Raw genomic sequence first — 13,603 nt, 5'->3', positions numbered from 1 at the left:
CACTCTATTCCTTGCCTGCCTTTCACCCTCCTGCATGTTCAGGCCCCCATCACACAAAATCTTTTTCACTCCATCTTTCCACCTCCAATTTGGTCTCCCACTTCTCCTCGTTCCCTGCACCTCCGACACATATATCCTCTTGGTCAATCTTTCCTCACTCATTCTCTCCATGTGCCCAAACCATTTCAAAACACCCTCTTCTGCTCTCTCAACCACGCTCTTTTTATTTCCACACATCTCTCTTACCCTTACATTACTTACTCGATCAAACCACCTCACACCACACATTGTCCTCAAACATCTCATTTCCAGCACATCCACCCTCCTGCGCACAACTCTATCCATAGCCGATGCCTCGCAAACATACAACAGTGTTGGAACCACTATTCCTTCAAACATACCCATTTTTGCTTTCCGAGATAATGTTCTCGACTTCCACACATTCTTCAAGGCTCCCAGGATTTTCACCCCCCTCCCCCACCCTATGATTCACTTCCGCTTCCATGGTTCCATCCGCTGCCAGATCCACTCCCAGATATCTAAAACACTACTTCCTCCAGTTTTTCTCCATTCAAACTTACCTCCCAATTGACTTGACCCTCAACCCTACTGTACCTAATAACCTTGCTCTTATTCACATTTACTCTTAACTTTCTTCTTTCACACACTTTACCAAACTCAGTCACCAGCTTCTGCAGTTTCTCACATGAATCAGCCACCAGCGCTGTATCATCAGCGAACAACAACTGACTCACTTCCCAAGCTCTCTCATCCACAACAGACTTCATACTTGCCCCTCTTTCCAAAACTCTTGCATTCACCTCCCTAACAACCCCATCCATAAACAAATTAAACAGCCATGGAGACATCACACACCCCTGCCGCAAACCTACATTCACTAAGAACCAATCACTTTCCTCTCTTCCTACACGTACACATGCCTTACATCCTCGATAAAAACTTCACTGCTTCTAACAACTTGCCTCCCACACCATATATTCTTAATACCTTCCACAGAGCATCTCTATCAACTCTATCATATGCCTTCTCCAGATCCATAAATGCTACATACAAATCCATTTGCTTTTCCAAGTATTTCTCACATACATTCTTCAAAGCATGTATTGGTGTTTATGTGTATATATGTATATATAAGTAGATGGGCCATTCTTTGTCTGTTTCCTGGCTCTACCTCGCTGACACGGAAACAGCGATTAAGTATAATAAATGAATGAAAATATATATATATACACACACACACACACACACACACACACAGTGGTTTTAGGGGTGTGAAAATATATATATATATATATATATATATATATATATATATATATATATATATATATATATATATATATATATATATACACACACACACAGTGGTTTTAGGGGTGTAGAGGATGTGTGGATCTGGTGTTTGCCTTAAGGAATGTATCATTAAAAGTAAGTATTATTATGAAAGCTGCATTAAATGATGCCAGATTATATGATAAAATCTTGTATTTTGAAACCCAGCTTTCATAATAATCTCATTATCAGTCTAGGCATGTATAAATTAGATCCTTTCATGATAAAAAAAAGAATGTCAACATTTACAAGAGTATTAGCTAATCCATGACCTGACACTTGCATTTGGTCACCTGACCCTAGCCTCTGCTCACCATACCACTGCCTATGGTGATTACATTCCTCACTTGACCTTTCTGCCTGACCTTTACCCGGTGAGTTCATGCGCCTTCCATATCTCATATGTGTACCAAATGGCGTCCTAGCTTCGTCTCTTCAATGTATATCACCTGACTTATATTTCTTTCTTGTGTGTCTCCCCTGATGATGTGATTATTACACGAAAGTGCACTTGGGAACTTATTGTGTTTCATTTTATATATATATATATATATATATATATATATATATATATATATATATATATATATATATATATATCTTTTTTCTTTCAAACTATTCGCCATTTCCCGCATTAGCGAGGTAGCATTAAGAACAGAGGACTGGGCCTTTGAGGGAATACCCTCACCTGGCCCAATTCTCTGTTCCTTCTTTTGGAAAATTAAAAAAAACCGAGAGGGGAGGATTTCCAGCCCCCCCGCTCCCTCCCCTTTTAGTCGCCTTCTACGACACGCAGGGAATACGTGGGAAGTATTCTTAATCCCCTATCCCCAGGGATATATATATCCCTACTGAACCTAATAACCTTGCTCTTCACATTTACTCTCTACTTTTTCCTCTCACACACCTTTCCATATTCAGTCACCAACTTCTGCAGCTTCACACTCAAATCAGCCACCAGGGCTGTATCATTGGTGAACAACATCTTACTCACTTCCTAGGCCTTCTCATCCTCAACCAACTGCATACTCGCTCCTCTCTCCAAAAGTTGCATTTACCTCTCTAATCACCACATCCATAAACAAACAACCATGGGGACATCTCACACCCCCGCCACAAATTTACATTCACTGGGAACCAATCACTCTTCTCTCTTCCTACTCGTATGCATGCCTTACATCCCTGGTAAAATCTTTTCACTACTTCCATGAACTTACCTCCCACACCATATACTCTAAAATTCTTCCACAAAACAGCTCTATCAACCCTATCTTATGCCTTCTCCAGGTCCATAAATGCTACATACAAATCTATCTATTTTTCTAAGTATTTCTCCCATGCATTCTTCCAAGCAAACACCTAATCCACGCATCCTCTACCATTTCTGAAGCTGTACTGCTCTGCCCCAGTCTGATGCTCTCAATCAGTACTCTCCCATATATTTTCTCATACACATTCGCTATTTCTCATGTCAGCGTATTAGCATCAAGAACAAATGACAGCCTTAGAGAGAAAGATCCTCACTTGCCCCTTCTCTGTTCCTTTTTTTTTTTTTTTTTTTTAAGTAAAACAGGAGGAAAGGAATTCCATCCCCTGCTCCTGCCCTACTCATTATATTCAGGTGTTATCAGACTCGGCCTGTTCGAGGTTACACCATGAGTGAAACGTCACCTTTTATGAGGTTGTATCAGTGAAAGCGCAGTCTGGTCAAAGCATTTCTCATGCTATATGAGTGTGCATTTTCCTGCTACTGGAAGTAGCACAGTCTTGGGCTGCAGAAGCCTTTAAAAAAGTCCTTGTTAACACAGGAACCCTCAAAGGGATGGCCATGGCAATAGAGTCTCCATAACTAGTGTACTTTGGTGCCACTTCTTAGCCTTTAGTGCCTCTTCTGTAACAGGCCACTGGCAGAGGGCAATTCTAGCTGAGACTCCTATCAAATTTTTCTACTGAATACCTCTGTCTAATGCTCCTTCCAACTTCTCCTGCCTAAAATTTCTACCTAATGCTCCTGCCAAAATGTTCCTACCTGCTACTTGTATCTACTGCTTCTACCATTTTGCCAAAAGACAGGGCTGGCACATAGTGTTCACTGCAGGAAAATCTAGAGTTATGAAGAATGAGCTGTGTGAGTTAAGTGTTATAAATGACAAGGAGAGATTGTATTTTTGTGGACAGAATGCAGTAGTCCATGTGTTGTGAGGCAGAAAGAAAAGATGGCTACCTTGGTCAGAGGAGTGCAACTTACTTGACAACCACTGAAGTGCTGGCTCACTAAGCAGATGTCACTCACCCTCCCAATACCCATGGGGGAAGTACTGATGGAATACCTCCCTGGTTGTTGGCTGCCTATCAACTACTACCTCTGTATTCCCTGTGTCATAGAAGGTGACTGAAAGGGAAGGGAGCAGTGAAGTGATGATACATAGTTCTCGAGGTAGTGTTATTATAGGTAATGTGAATATCATTTATTATATATTTTTGTTTTTGATTTCTCATGCAGGTCTCGTAAGTCAAAGAAGAAAGATATCGGTGATGGATTGCTATCAATGCGTGCCAAGCCTCCACCAGAGCGAGAATTTGTAGATATATTTCAGAAGTTCAAGCTTTCCTTTAATCTCCTGGTAGGTGTTCATTCTTTTTAGATCTTATAAAAGTTTGCATATATTCCTCTACGATTGTACAATATATCATTACAGATTTTCAATTCTGTTTTTGTGATTTGATGTTGGAAACTTTGCTGTATAACTACAATGTTCAGTGTCATTACTTATGATTTTTATTTCACAAGTTTGTGACCATCAGTTTCGCCTATGTTGTGTAATTTTTCATCTGTGTATATCTGTATATATGAAAAAAGAAAAGACCATAGCTTATATCTTTTCAGGGATATTGATTAGCGTTTTAGTTTTCAGGAATGTAGTGTGGTGGCGACAAAGTTATAGTTTTGATTTTATGATAAGTTGAAAATTTCTTTAACTTCATTCTAAACCTTCCCTTTTAGGCAAAGCTGAAAGCCCATATTCATGATCCAAATGCTCCTGAGTTGGTACACTTTCTCTTCACACCTTTGGCACTCATTGTGGATGCCTCTCGAGACTCTAATTATGGTCCTAATCTACCTAGTAAGGTGAGTAGGATAGTATTTTATAACTTTGTGAATGCTTTGTTACTCTGACATTGATTACCTCAATTTAGGAGCAGCTGTGGTGTTTGGTAGAGTATGAAATTTTTCAAAATATGAGGAATACAGTAGTATGAAGTGAATCCCTAAAGTCTTGAAAATGGGAACTAAGATTAACTGCTGTTTGCTTGGTATTGGTAAATGATTATTTCTGTACAGATAATATGAATGATGTTAGATTACAGTGAAGGATAGTAATTGAAAATCTTTATTGTTGAATATTGAAGTAGGTGGGATAAAGTCAAGTGAGTTATGCACATTTGAGTAAATTTGGATTGAGCTATTTGATGTGATTAAAATCTCAGTCTTGTTTAATTCCCAGTACATTGTACAATGATTAATGCAGGAAAACTACTGATTCTTTTTTAAAAACTGAATAGACAACTGCTAAAACATTTAAGATTCACTTCTGATCTGTGAGAAGTGGTGAATATACTTTTGATGCATTTACCTAATCTGAGTTTTCCTTTAAATACATATATCTTTTATCCAAGGTATTATCTCCAATGCTTACTGCGGATGCCATTGACCTGCTAACAAACTGTTTGACTTCACGGGAAACAGATATTTGGCATAGTCTAGGAGACACATGGTGCATACCACGTAACATGTGGAAATACAGTGTCCCTCCTTACCAGCCAGGTATAGTACACTTACGAATTGACTCATTTAGCAAAGATTTTATATTTGTTGAAGTAGTTAGTATACATGAAAGTAACTTCATTATATAATCTTATGAAAGGCATTTGAAACACAATGGTAAGAGCTCTTTGATGTTGACAGTGTTGTGTATAGTGATATAGGAACTTAACACTGTTCAAGAATCTTGCATTCAGTGATTAAATATAAAGTGTAGGGAAAACCTTTAGAAAATATAGATTTTTTTTTTATTGGAGCCACTAGAGTAACTTTGATTTTGAGCCTCCACTTAAAAGCAGATGAAGTATAGTAGTTTTCTTTAACAATTTGTAGTGTTTTCGAATGGATGGGCCCCAGAACTGATTGAAGATTCACGTGAACGCTCGAATGTGCTTGCATCAGAGGTGGCATCTGAAGCTAAGCGGACTAGAGCAGAGGAAATACGAAATGCCCAGCGTGAAGTAAGTTAGAGGCAGTGTTGACCAAAACTGTACCTATTTATCTCTGTCTATATCTCTGATGTCCATTTCCTGAAAGGGGTGGCCACAGCAAAATTCTACCAAAATAGTAAACTTTGGTGCCACTTCTTAGCCTTTAGTGCCTTGCCTTGATAGGCCACAGGCAGAGGGCAACTCTAGCACAGGTTTCCAGAGGTTCCAACCTAATGTACAAAGCAACTACTTAATCCTAAACTGTACCTCTTATCAGTATGTGATTTGAAAGCTAATTTGAATTTTTGTTTTTTCCTAATCTGTTTGTGTCTTGTCTTTCTGTATATTGTTTGACCCTGTCATGTCTGTATTTGTCTGTTTTGGTGTTCACTGTCATCTTCCTCATCTTCTTTTTCTTTAAACCTTTTTGTTTGCCCCTCTAACTGTCTGTGATGTTTATGTCTGTGTTGATATGCTTAAGTGCATTTTGTTGATATTTTCTTGTCAATATACCAAAGCATGCTCATACATGTTGATATTTGTTGCTAATCTCTGTGTTTGTATGTCTATAGCTCAAATTCCTCTCTTAAACATTTTGAAGGAGAGTTGTGTACAGAATTTTTTTTGTCTGAACCTTGAATCATAGTTCATCATGCACATTAAAATTCTAAAGATGCAATAGTATATGAGAAATATTATTACATAGCACTGAAATGAAAACATGGGTAGAATTAGTGATGGATATGGTAAGAAAAGAATGTGCTAGCAGCATTATGGCATTCTTGAGTTGTTTTAGTTGTTCTCTTAATAGAGATGTTGTCTACAATATAAAAAATAAAACAGTGTGCTACTGATGTTATACATGTATGAATTTTCAATTTCTAAAAGGGGAAACAGAAGAATGAGTCAAGCGGGGAGTGCTCCTCCTCAAAGGCTCAGACTGGGATGTCTAAATGTGTGTGGATGTAACCAGATGAGAAGAAAGGAGAGATAGGTAGTATGTTTGAGGAAAGACACCTGGATGTTCTGGCTCTGAGTGAAACAGATCTCAAGGGTTAAGGGGAAGAATGGTTTGGAAAAGTCATGAGAATGAAGTCAGGGGTTGGTGAGAGGACAAGAGCTAAGGAAGGAGTAACACTACTTCTGAAGCAGGAGTTGTGGAAGTATGTGATAGTGTAAGAAAATAAATTCTTGATTGATGTGGGCAAAACTGAAAGTGGATGGAGAGAGATGGGTGATAACTGGTTCTTATGCGCCTGGTCATGAGAAGAAAGATCATGAGAGGCAAATGTTTTGGGAGTGGCTTAGTGAGTGTGTCAGCAGCTTTGGTGCACGAGACCAGGGATTAGTGATGGATGATTTAAATGTGAAGGTGTGTAATTTGGCAGTTGAGGGTATAATTGGTGTACATGGTGTATTCAGTGTTGTGAATGGAAATGGTGAAGAGCTTATGGATTTGTATGCTGAAAAAAGACTGGTGATTGGGAATACCTGCTTTAAAAAGAGATATACATAAGTATACATATGTGAGTGGGAGAGATGGTCAAAGGACATTATTGGAAAACGTATTAATTGATAGGCACGTAAAAGAGAAACTTTTGGATGTTAATGTGCTGAGAGGGACAGCTGGAGGGATGTCTGGCCACTATCTTGTGGAGGCAAAGGTAAAGATTTGCATAGATTTTCAAAAATAGAGAGAAAATGTTGGGGAGAAGAGAGTAGTGAGAGTAAGTGAGCTTGGAAAGGACACTTGTGTGAGGAAGTACCAGGATAGATTGAGTGTTCGAATGGCAAAAGGTAAGAGCAAATGATATGAGGGGAGTGAGGAATGGGATGTATTTAGGGAAGTAGTGATGGCATGTGCAAAAGATGCATGTGGCATGAGAAAGATGGGATGTGGGTAGATTAGAAAGGGTAGTGAGTAGTGGGATGAAGTTGTTAGTGAAAGATAAAGAGAGGTGTTTGGATGATACTTACAAGGAAGGAGTGTAAATTATTGGGAAATGTATAAAAGAAAGTGGCAGAAGGCCAAAAGGAAGGTGCAAGGGCTGAAAAAGTACAGTAAATGAGAGTTGGGGTGAGAGAGTATCACTAAACTAGGTAGAATAAAAAAATGTTGTGGAAGGAGGTGAGTAATGTGCATATGACAAAGAACAAATGGGAACATTGGTGAAGGGGGGAAGTAATGATAGGTAGTGATGAAGTGAGATGGAGATTGAGTATTGTGAAGGTTTGTTGAATGTGTTTGATGATTGAGCGGCAGATTTAGAGTGTTTTGGTTGGGGTGATGTGCAAAGTGAGAGGGTCAGGGAGAATGGTTTGGTTAAGAGAGAAGAGGTACTGAAAGCTTTGTGGAAAATGAAATCTGGCAAGGTGGTGGGTTTGATGGTATTGCAGTAGAATTTATTAAGAAAGGGGGTGACTGTTGTTGATTGGTTGGTAAGAATATTCACTGTATGTATGGATCATGGTGAAAGTGCCTGAGGATTGGTGGAGTGCATGCATAGTGCCATTGTACAAAGGCAAAGGGGATAAAAGGTGAGTGTTCACACTACAGAGGCATAAGCTTGTTGAGTATTCCTGGGAAATTGTATGGATGGTATTGATGTACAGAGCATCAGATTAGGGAAGAGCAGTGGAGTTTCAGAAGTGGTAGAGGATGTGTGAATCAGGTGTTTGCTTGGAAGAATGTGTGAGAAATACTTAGAAAAACAGATGGATTTGTATGTAGCATTTATGGATCTGGAGAAGGCATATGATAGGGTTGATAGAGATGCTTTGTGGAAGGTCTTACGACTACATGGTATGGGAGGTAAGCTGCTAGAAGCAGTGAAAAGTTTTTATCAAGGATGTAAAGCATATGCACGAGTAGGAAGAGAGGAGAGTGACTGATTCCCAGTGAAGGTCAGTCTGCAGCAGGGGTGTGTGATGTTCCCTTGGTTGTTTGATTTGTTTATGGATGGGGAGGTTAGGGAGGTAAATACAAGAATTTTGGAGAGAGGGGCAAATATGCAGTCTGTTGGGGATGAGAGGGCCTGGGAAGTGAGTCAGTTGTTGTTTACTGGTGGTACAACTCTGGTGGCTGATTCAAGTGAGAAACTGCAGAGGTTGGTGACTGAGTTTGAAATAGTGTGTGAAAGGAGGAAGTTTAGAGTAAATGTGAATAAGAGCAAGGTTACTGTGTTCAGCAGGGCTGAGGGACAAGTTAATTGGGATGTAGGTTTGAATGGAGAAAAATTTGATGAAGTGAAGTGTTATTGATATCTGGGAGTGGACTTGGCAGTGAATGGAACCATGAAATTGGAAGTGAGTCACATGGTGGGGGAGGGGGCAAAGGTTCTGGGAGCAATAAAGAATGTGTGGAAGGAGAGAATGTTATCTTAGAGAGCAAAAATTGGTATGTTTGAAGGAATAGTAGCCCCAACAATATTATATGGTTGCAAGGTATGTGCTATAGACTGAGTTGTACGGAGGAGAGTGGATGCGTTGGAAATAATATTTTGAGGACAATATGTGGTGTAAGGTGGTTTGATCGAGTAAGTAATGAAAGAGTAAGAGAGATGTGTGGAAAGAAAAAGAGTGTGATGAGAGAGCAGAAGAGTGTGTGTTGAAATGGTTTGGACATATGGAGAGAATGGGTGAGGAAAGGTTGACTAAGAGGATATATGTGTTAGAAGTGAAGGGAACAAGGAGAAGCAGGAGACCAAATTGGGTGTGGAAGGATAGAGTGAAAAAGATTTTGAGTGATTGGGGCCTGAACATAATGGAGGGCGAGTGGTATGCAAGATATAGAGTGAATTGGAACGATGTGGTATACTAGGGTCAAGGTGCTGTTAGTGGACTGGACCAGAGAAGTGAAACATCTGGGGTAAACATTGGAAAGGTCTGTAGGGCCTGGATGTGGATAGGGAACTGTGGTTTTGGGGATAGGGGAAAAGAATACTTCCCAAGTAGAAGGATATTTCATGTGTGGTGGGGTGGCGATGGGAATGGATGAAGGCAGCAAGTATGAATATGTACATGTGTATATATGTTTATGTCTGTGTATGTATACATTGAAATGTATAGGTATGTGGCCGTTTATGTATATACATATGTATATGGGTGGGTTGGGCCATTCTTTTGTCTGTTTCCTTGCGCTACCTTGCTAATGTGGGAGATGGCGATTAAGTACGATAATATAGAAAAAATATATATTTATCCCTGGGGATAGTGGAAAAGAATACCTCCCAAGTAGAAGGTGACTAAAAGAGGAGGGAGCAGGGGGCTGGAAATCCTCCTCTCCGATTTTTAATTTTCCAAATGAAGGAACAGAGAAGGGGGCCAAGTGAAGATTTCTCTCTAAGGCTCAGTCCTCTGTTCTTGGCAGTACCTCGCTTCTGTGGGAAATGGCAAATATGTATGAAAAAAATATAAATCCCATCTTGAAAAAAATATATATCCCATCTTAAGTGAGTATATGCATTAGGAAAATATCATATGTTTGGTCTCTTGAAATAAACTGATATGATTACTCATAATGAAATATGGTTTTGCTTAACAGGCAGAAATCAGACAGGATCGTCTCCGCACCGATGATTACGGAAGTGATTTCTACGATTCCGACAGGAGGGAATCATCACCACCCCCAGGTCGTTATTATCCCCGGGAGGATAGGTGGGTGTAATATTCAGATACTTATTCGAGTTTGTTTTCTATTTAGTATTCCATTTTATCCTTTTCTTGTGCACATGTCATCGTGCATAGTCATAATACTCTTCTGTTTTAAGCTGTTATAATGGAAATTTGTTTACATTTCTCCTCATTAATTTTCCCTAAGATAATTTGATTACTAACCATTGTAGATTGTTTATGTAAAAATTTCTGGGCAATTGCTTTATAAATTTACTGAGATGTCCTGAATTGCTAAGCAGTTTACTTATCATGAAAGGCAGTTTCCAATAAATTTTTATTGGCGACCCTAAATACAAACTTTTCTCGGATTGGTACACCGTAGGCTGATATGTGTAGTTGTGATATCTTATTATTTTGACATATACTTTTCATTAGTTTCTATCACATTGAATTTATGTAAATAACTGAAACAGATAGTAGTTGGTAGATAGCCACAGCAGGTTGAAATAGTTGTGAACATTGGATGGGAGCCCCTGAAAATACTACATTTGAGTTGCTGTCTGCCATTTTCCTATTAATGGTGAGTGACTGATGGCTAAGAAGTGGCCAATGGAGTTCGACAGTTATGGAGACTTTTGCCACAGCCATCCCCTTGAGGGAGTTCCCAAAGCAAATGGGCATCAGAGATATAGATAGATAAAAGTAAGCAGAATGTATCTTTATTACAAAATTCATTATGGAACAACTTTTTTGCTGCGGGTATCATGATGCCTCTTAATTTTTGGTGTGCCGTCTTCTGAGTTTTGGTTTTCCGCTGATACCTAGAAAGAATTATATTCAGTAATTTTTGTCAGCATTACTGTAGTTCCTCAAAATTTCCCTGTTTCATTATGTATTTGTAATAGTAATATTTCATAATTTTTGCCAAAAATATTTTTTTTCTGCAAGACCTTACTGTAACCCTCAATCTTTGTGAACCTCAATTAGGTTGCAACCCTTGGTTTGGGAACGATTGATGTAAGGTTTATGAAGGTATCGCTGCTTGTATTGTACTTGGCAACAAAAATTCAAAATGAGTTAGAGTTGTCTTTTCTTGGTTGAGCATAGATGAAAACAGAGAAAGAAAAGAAGTAAGTGAAGGTTGTAAAAGGATAGAAAGCAGAAAAACTGAAATCCGTAGTTGTGAAGGATTTTGAGTAGTTTAGGTGTTTGGCTGAAATTTAGTGTGTGAATGTTGGTAAAGTAAAGCTCGGTTAAAAGTGTACATCCCATACCTCTCACTCTTATGTTTCTAAGGGCAGTCAAGACCTCTTGAGATACTACTCTCCATGTTTTGTTGTATAGAATGCTTGCAAGAGGCAACAGCTGTGATTCATAGCAAATCCAACTTTAATTCCACCTCAGTTAAGAATATTGCAGCTACATCCCCAGTGATGCTGTGCTTTATAATGTAGAGATATTCTTTGCGTTATGTGATAGAGGGAAATTTTGACCAGACCTCCTTAATCATACTAAATAATATGCTGTTTTTAAAATTTTGCTTCTATACTGAATAGTTTTGGGCATTAGTTGTATTTTGATTTGCTAAAAGTATTAGTTTCTTATTGATCCAGGATTGGTTTGTAGATTTTTTTATGTATCTCTACAGATACACCAAATAATGCATCTTTTGCTTTCATACTCAGTAATTAGAACCCTGCAGAATTAAGTTTTAGGGCACCATATAGTAATTAGATTTTTCATTCATATGTATGTTTGTTTACAATTCAGTTCAGCAGGCTCACTGTAAAACCCACAGATCAGTTTCTTAGATTTATGAAGATACTGTAGAGGAGAGTAGCATTGTTGATTTTGGGGGTCATATGATTGAAGGTAACCTGAGGTCAAAGCTGCATTCTGTTGATTCTGGAGATGATTCAGTATCTGGGCAGTATTTGTTAAGGCCACGGAATCAGATGCTTCAGTAACTTTCACAATGATAATTTGAATGTATTTTCAGGCCACGATCTGTGACTCCACCATCAGAATATCCTCAAGCTGGCCGTAGTGATATTTCCCAGGATTCCATGGATCAGCCTACATTTGAAAAACACCAGCGACAGTGGTTAAATGAACTAAAAGCTCGTGGGACAAAAATTGTGCAGGTGACATATCCACGGACTGCAAACAATGACAAAGAATTGACAGTTGTTCGGGGTGAATACCTTGAGGTAAGTCAAATGAGGTTGTTGAAGTTATTTTTTGTACTTTTTAAAGCTTGAAGTGTTGTTGAAATAATTGTACATGAAGTGATAATGGCAATTCTCACACAGGTTATGGATGACAGCCGCAAATGGTGGAAGGCAGTAAATGCAAGAGGCCAAGTAGCTCATGTCCCACACACAATTGTTACTCCTTACTCAGCTGACCAGGTAAGATAAAATTTCTTATTACTGATAGTTGATATCTTGCCTTGTCTTTAATGCAAATTTCTCAGAGTCAGGGATATTATCAATATATTTGCATTGTTAATCATAAATGAGTGAGGAAGGATTGACAAAGAGGATATTTGTGTAAGAGGTGGAGGGAACAAGAAGCAGAAGACCAATTTGGAGGTGGAAGGATGGAGCGAGAAAGATTTTGAGCAATCAGGGCCTGAACATACAAGAGGGTGAGAGGCGTGCAAGGAATAGAGTGAATTGGAATGATGTGCTGTACCGGGGTTGACGTGCTGTCACTAGACTGAACTAGGGCATGTGAAGTGCCTGCGGTAAACCATGGAAGGGTCTGTGGGGCCTGATTGTGGATAGGGAGCTGTGGTTTTGGTGCATTACACATGACAGCTAGAGACAGTGTGAATGAATGTGGCCTTTTTTTTTGTTTTTCTGGAGGCAGGAGGTCAAGAGAAAGGTACAAGAGGTGAAAAAGAGGGCAAATGAGAGTTGGGGTGGGAGAGTATCATTAAATTTATATATATATATGGGGCTGGAAATCCTCCCCTCTCATTTTTAGTTTTCCAAAAGAAGGAACAGAGAAGGGGGCCAAGGGAGGATTTTCCCCCAAAGGCTCAGTCCTCTGTTCTTAACACTACCTCACTAACGTGGGGAATAGCGAATAGTATGAAAAAAAAAAATAGGCGACTAAAAGGGAAGGGAGCGGGGGGGCTGGAAATCCTCCCCTTGTTTTTTTTTGTTTTTGTTTTTTTTCCCAAAAAGAAGTAACAGACAAGGGGGCCAGGTGAGGATATTCCGTCAAAGGCCCAGTCCTCTGTTCTTAACGCTACCTTGCTAATGCGGGAAATGGCGAATAGTTTGAAAGAAAGAAAATATATATATATATATATATCTTTCTTTTCTTTCTTTCAAACTATTCGCCATTTCCCGCATTAGTGAGGTAGCGTTAA

The 13,603-nt window shown here is 39.1% G+C and overlaps 1 protein-coding gene across 13 annotated transcripts in view; it reads left to right on the top strand.

Annotated features, from left to right (window-relative positions):
* The window catches only part of LOC139752738 (epidermal growth factor receptor kinase substrate 8-like), a 202,179-nt gene that overhangs the window by 161,564 nt on the left and 27,012 nt on the right, over positions 1-13,603 (top strand). For all 13 annotated transcript variants that reach the window (XM_071668598.1, XM_071668593.1, XM_071668591.1 and 10 more), the window contains 7 exons: positions 3,857-3,977; positions 4,358-4,483; positions 5,032-5,179; positions 5,510-5,637; positions 10,151-10,263; positions 12,221-12,431; positions 12,534-12,632. In XM_071668598.1, coding sequence (XP_071524699.1) covers positions 3,857-3,977; positions 4,358-4,483; positions 5,032-5,179; positions 5,510-5,637; positions 10,151-10,263; positions 12,221-12,431; positions 12,534-12,632 — 946 coding nt within the window. The remainder of the gene's footprint in view (positions 1-3,856; positions 3,978-4,357; positions 4,484-5,031; positions 5,180-5,509; positions 5,638-10,150; positions 10,264-12,220; positions 12,432-12,533; positions 12,633-13,603) is intronic.

The sequence above is a fragment of the Panulirus ornatus genome, chromosome 13 (assembly GCF_036320965.1).
Source record: "Panulirus ornatus isolate Po-2019 chromosome 13, ASM3632096v1, whole genome shotgun sequence".
Lineage (NCBI taxonomy): Eukaryota > Metazoa > Arthropoda > Malacostraca > Decapoda > Palinuridae > Panulirus > Panulirus ornatus.
Note: the sequence above shows the minus strand (reverse complement) of the source record. Positions and strands in the feature narration are given on the sequence as shown.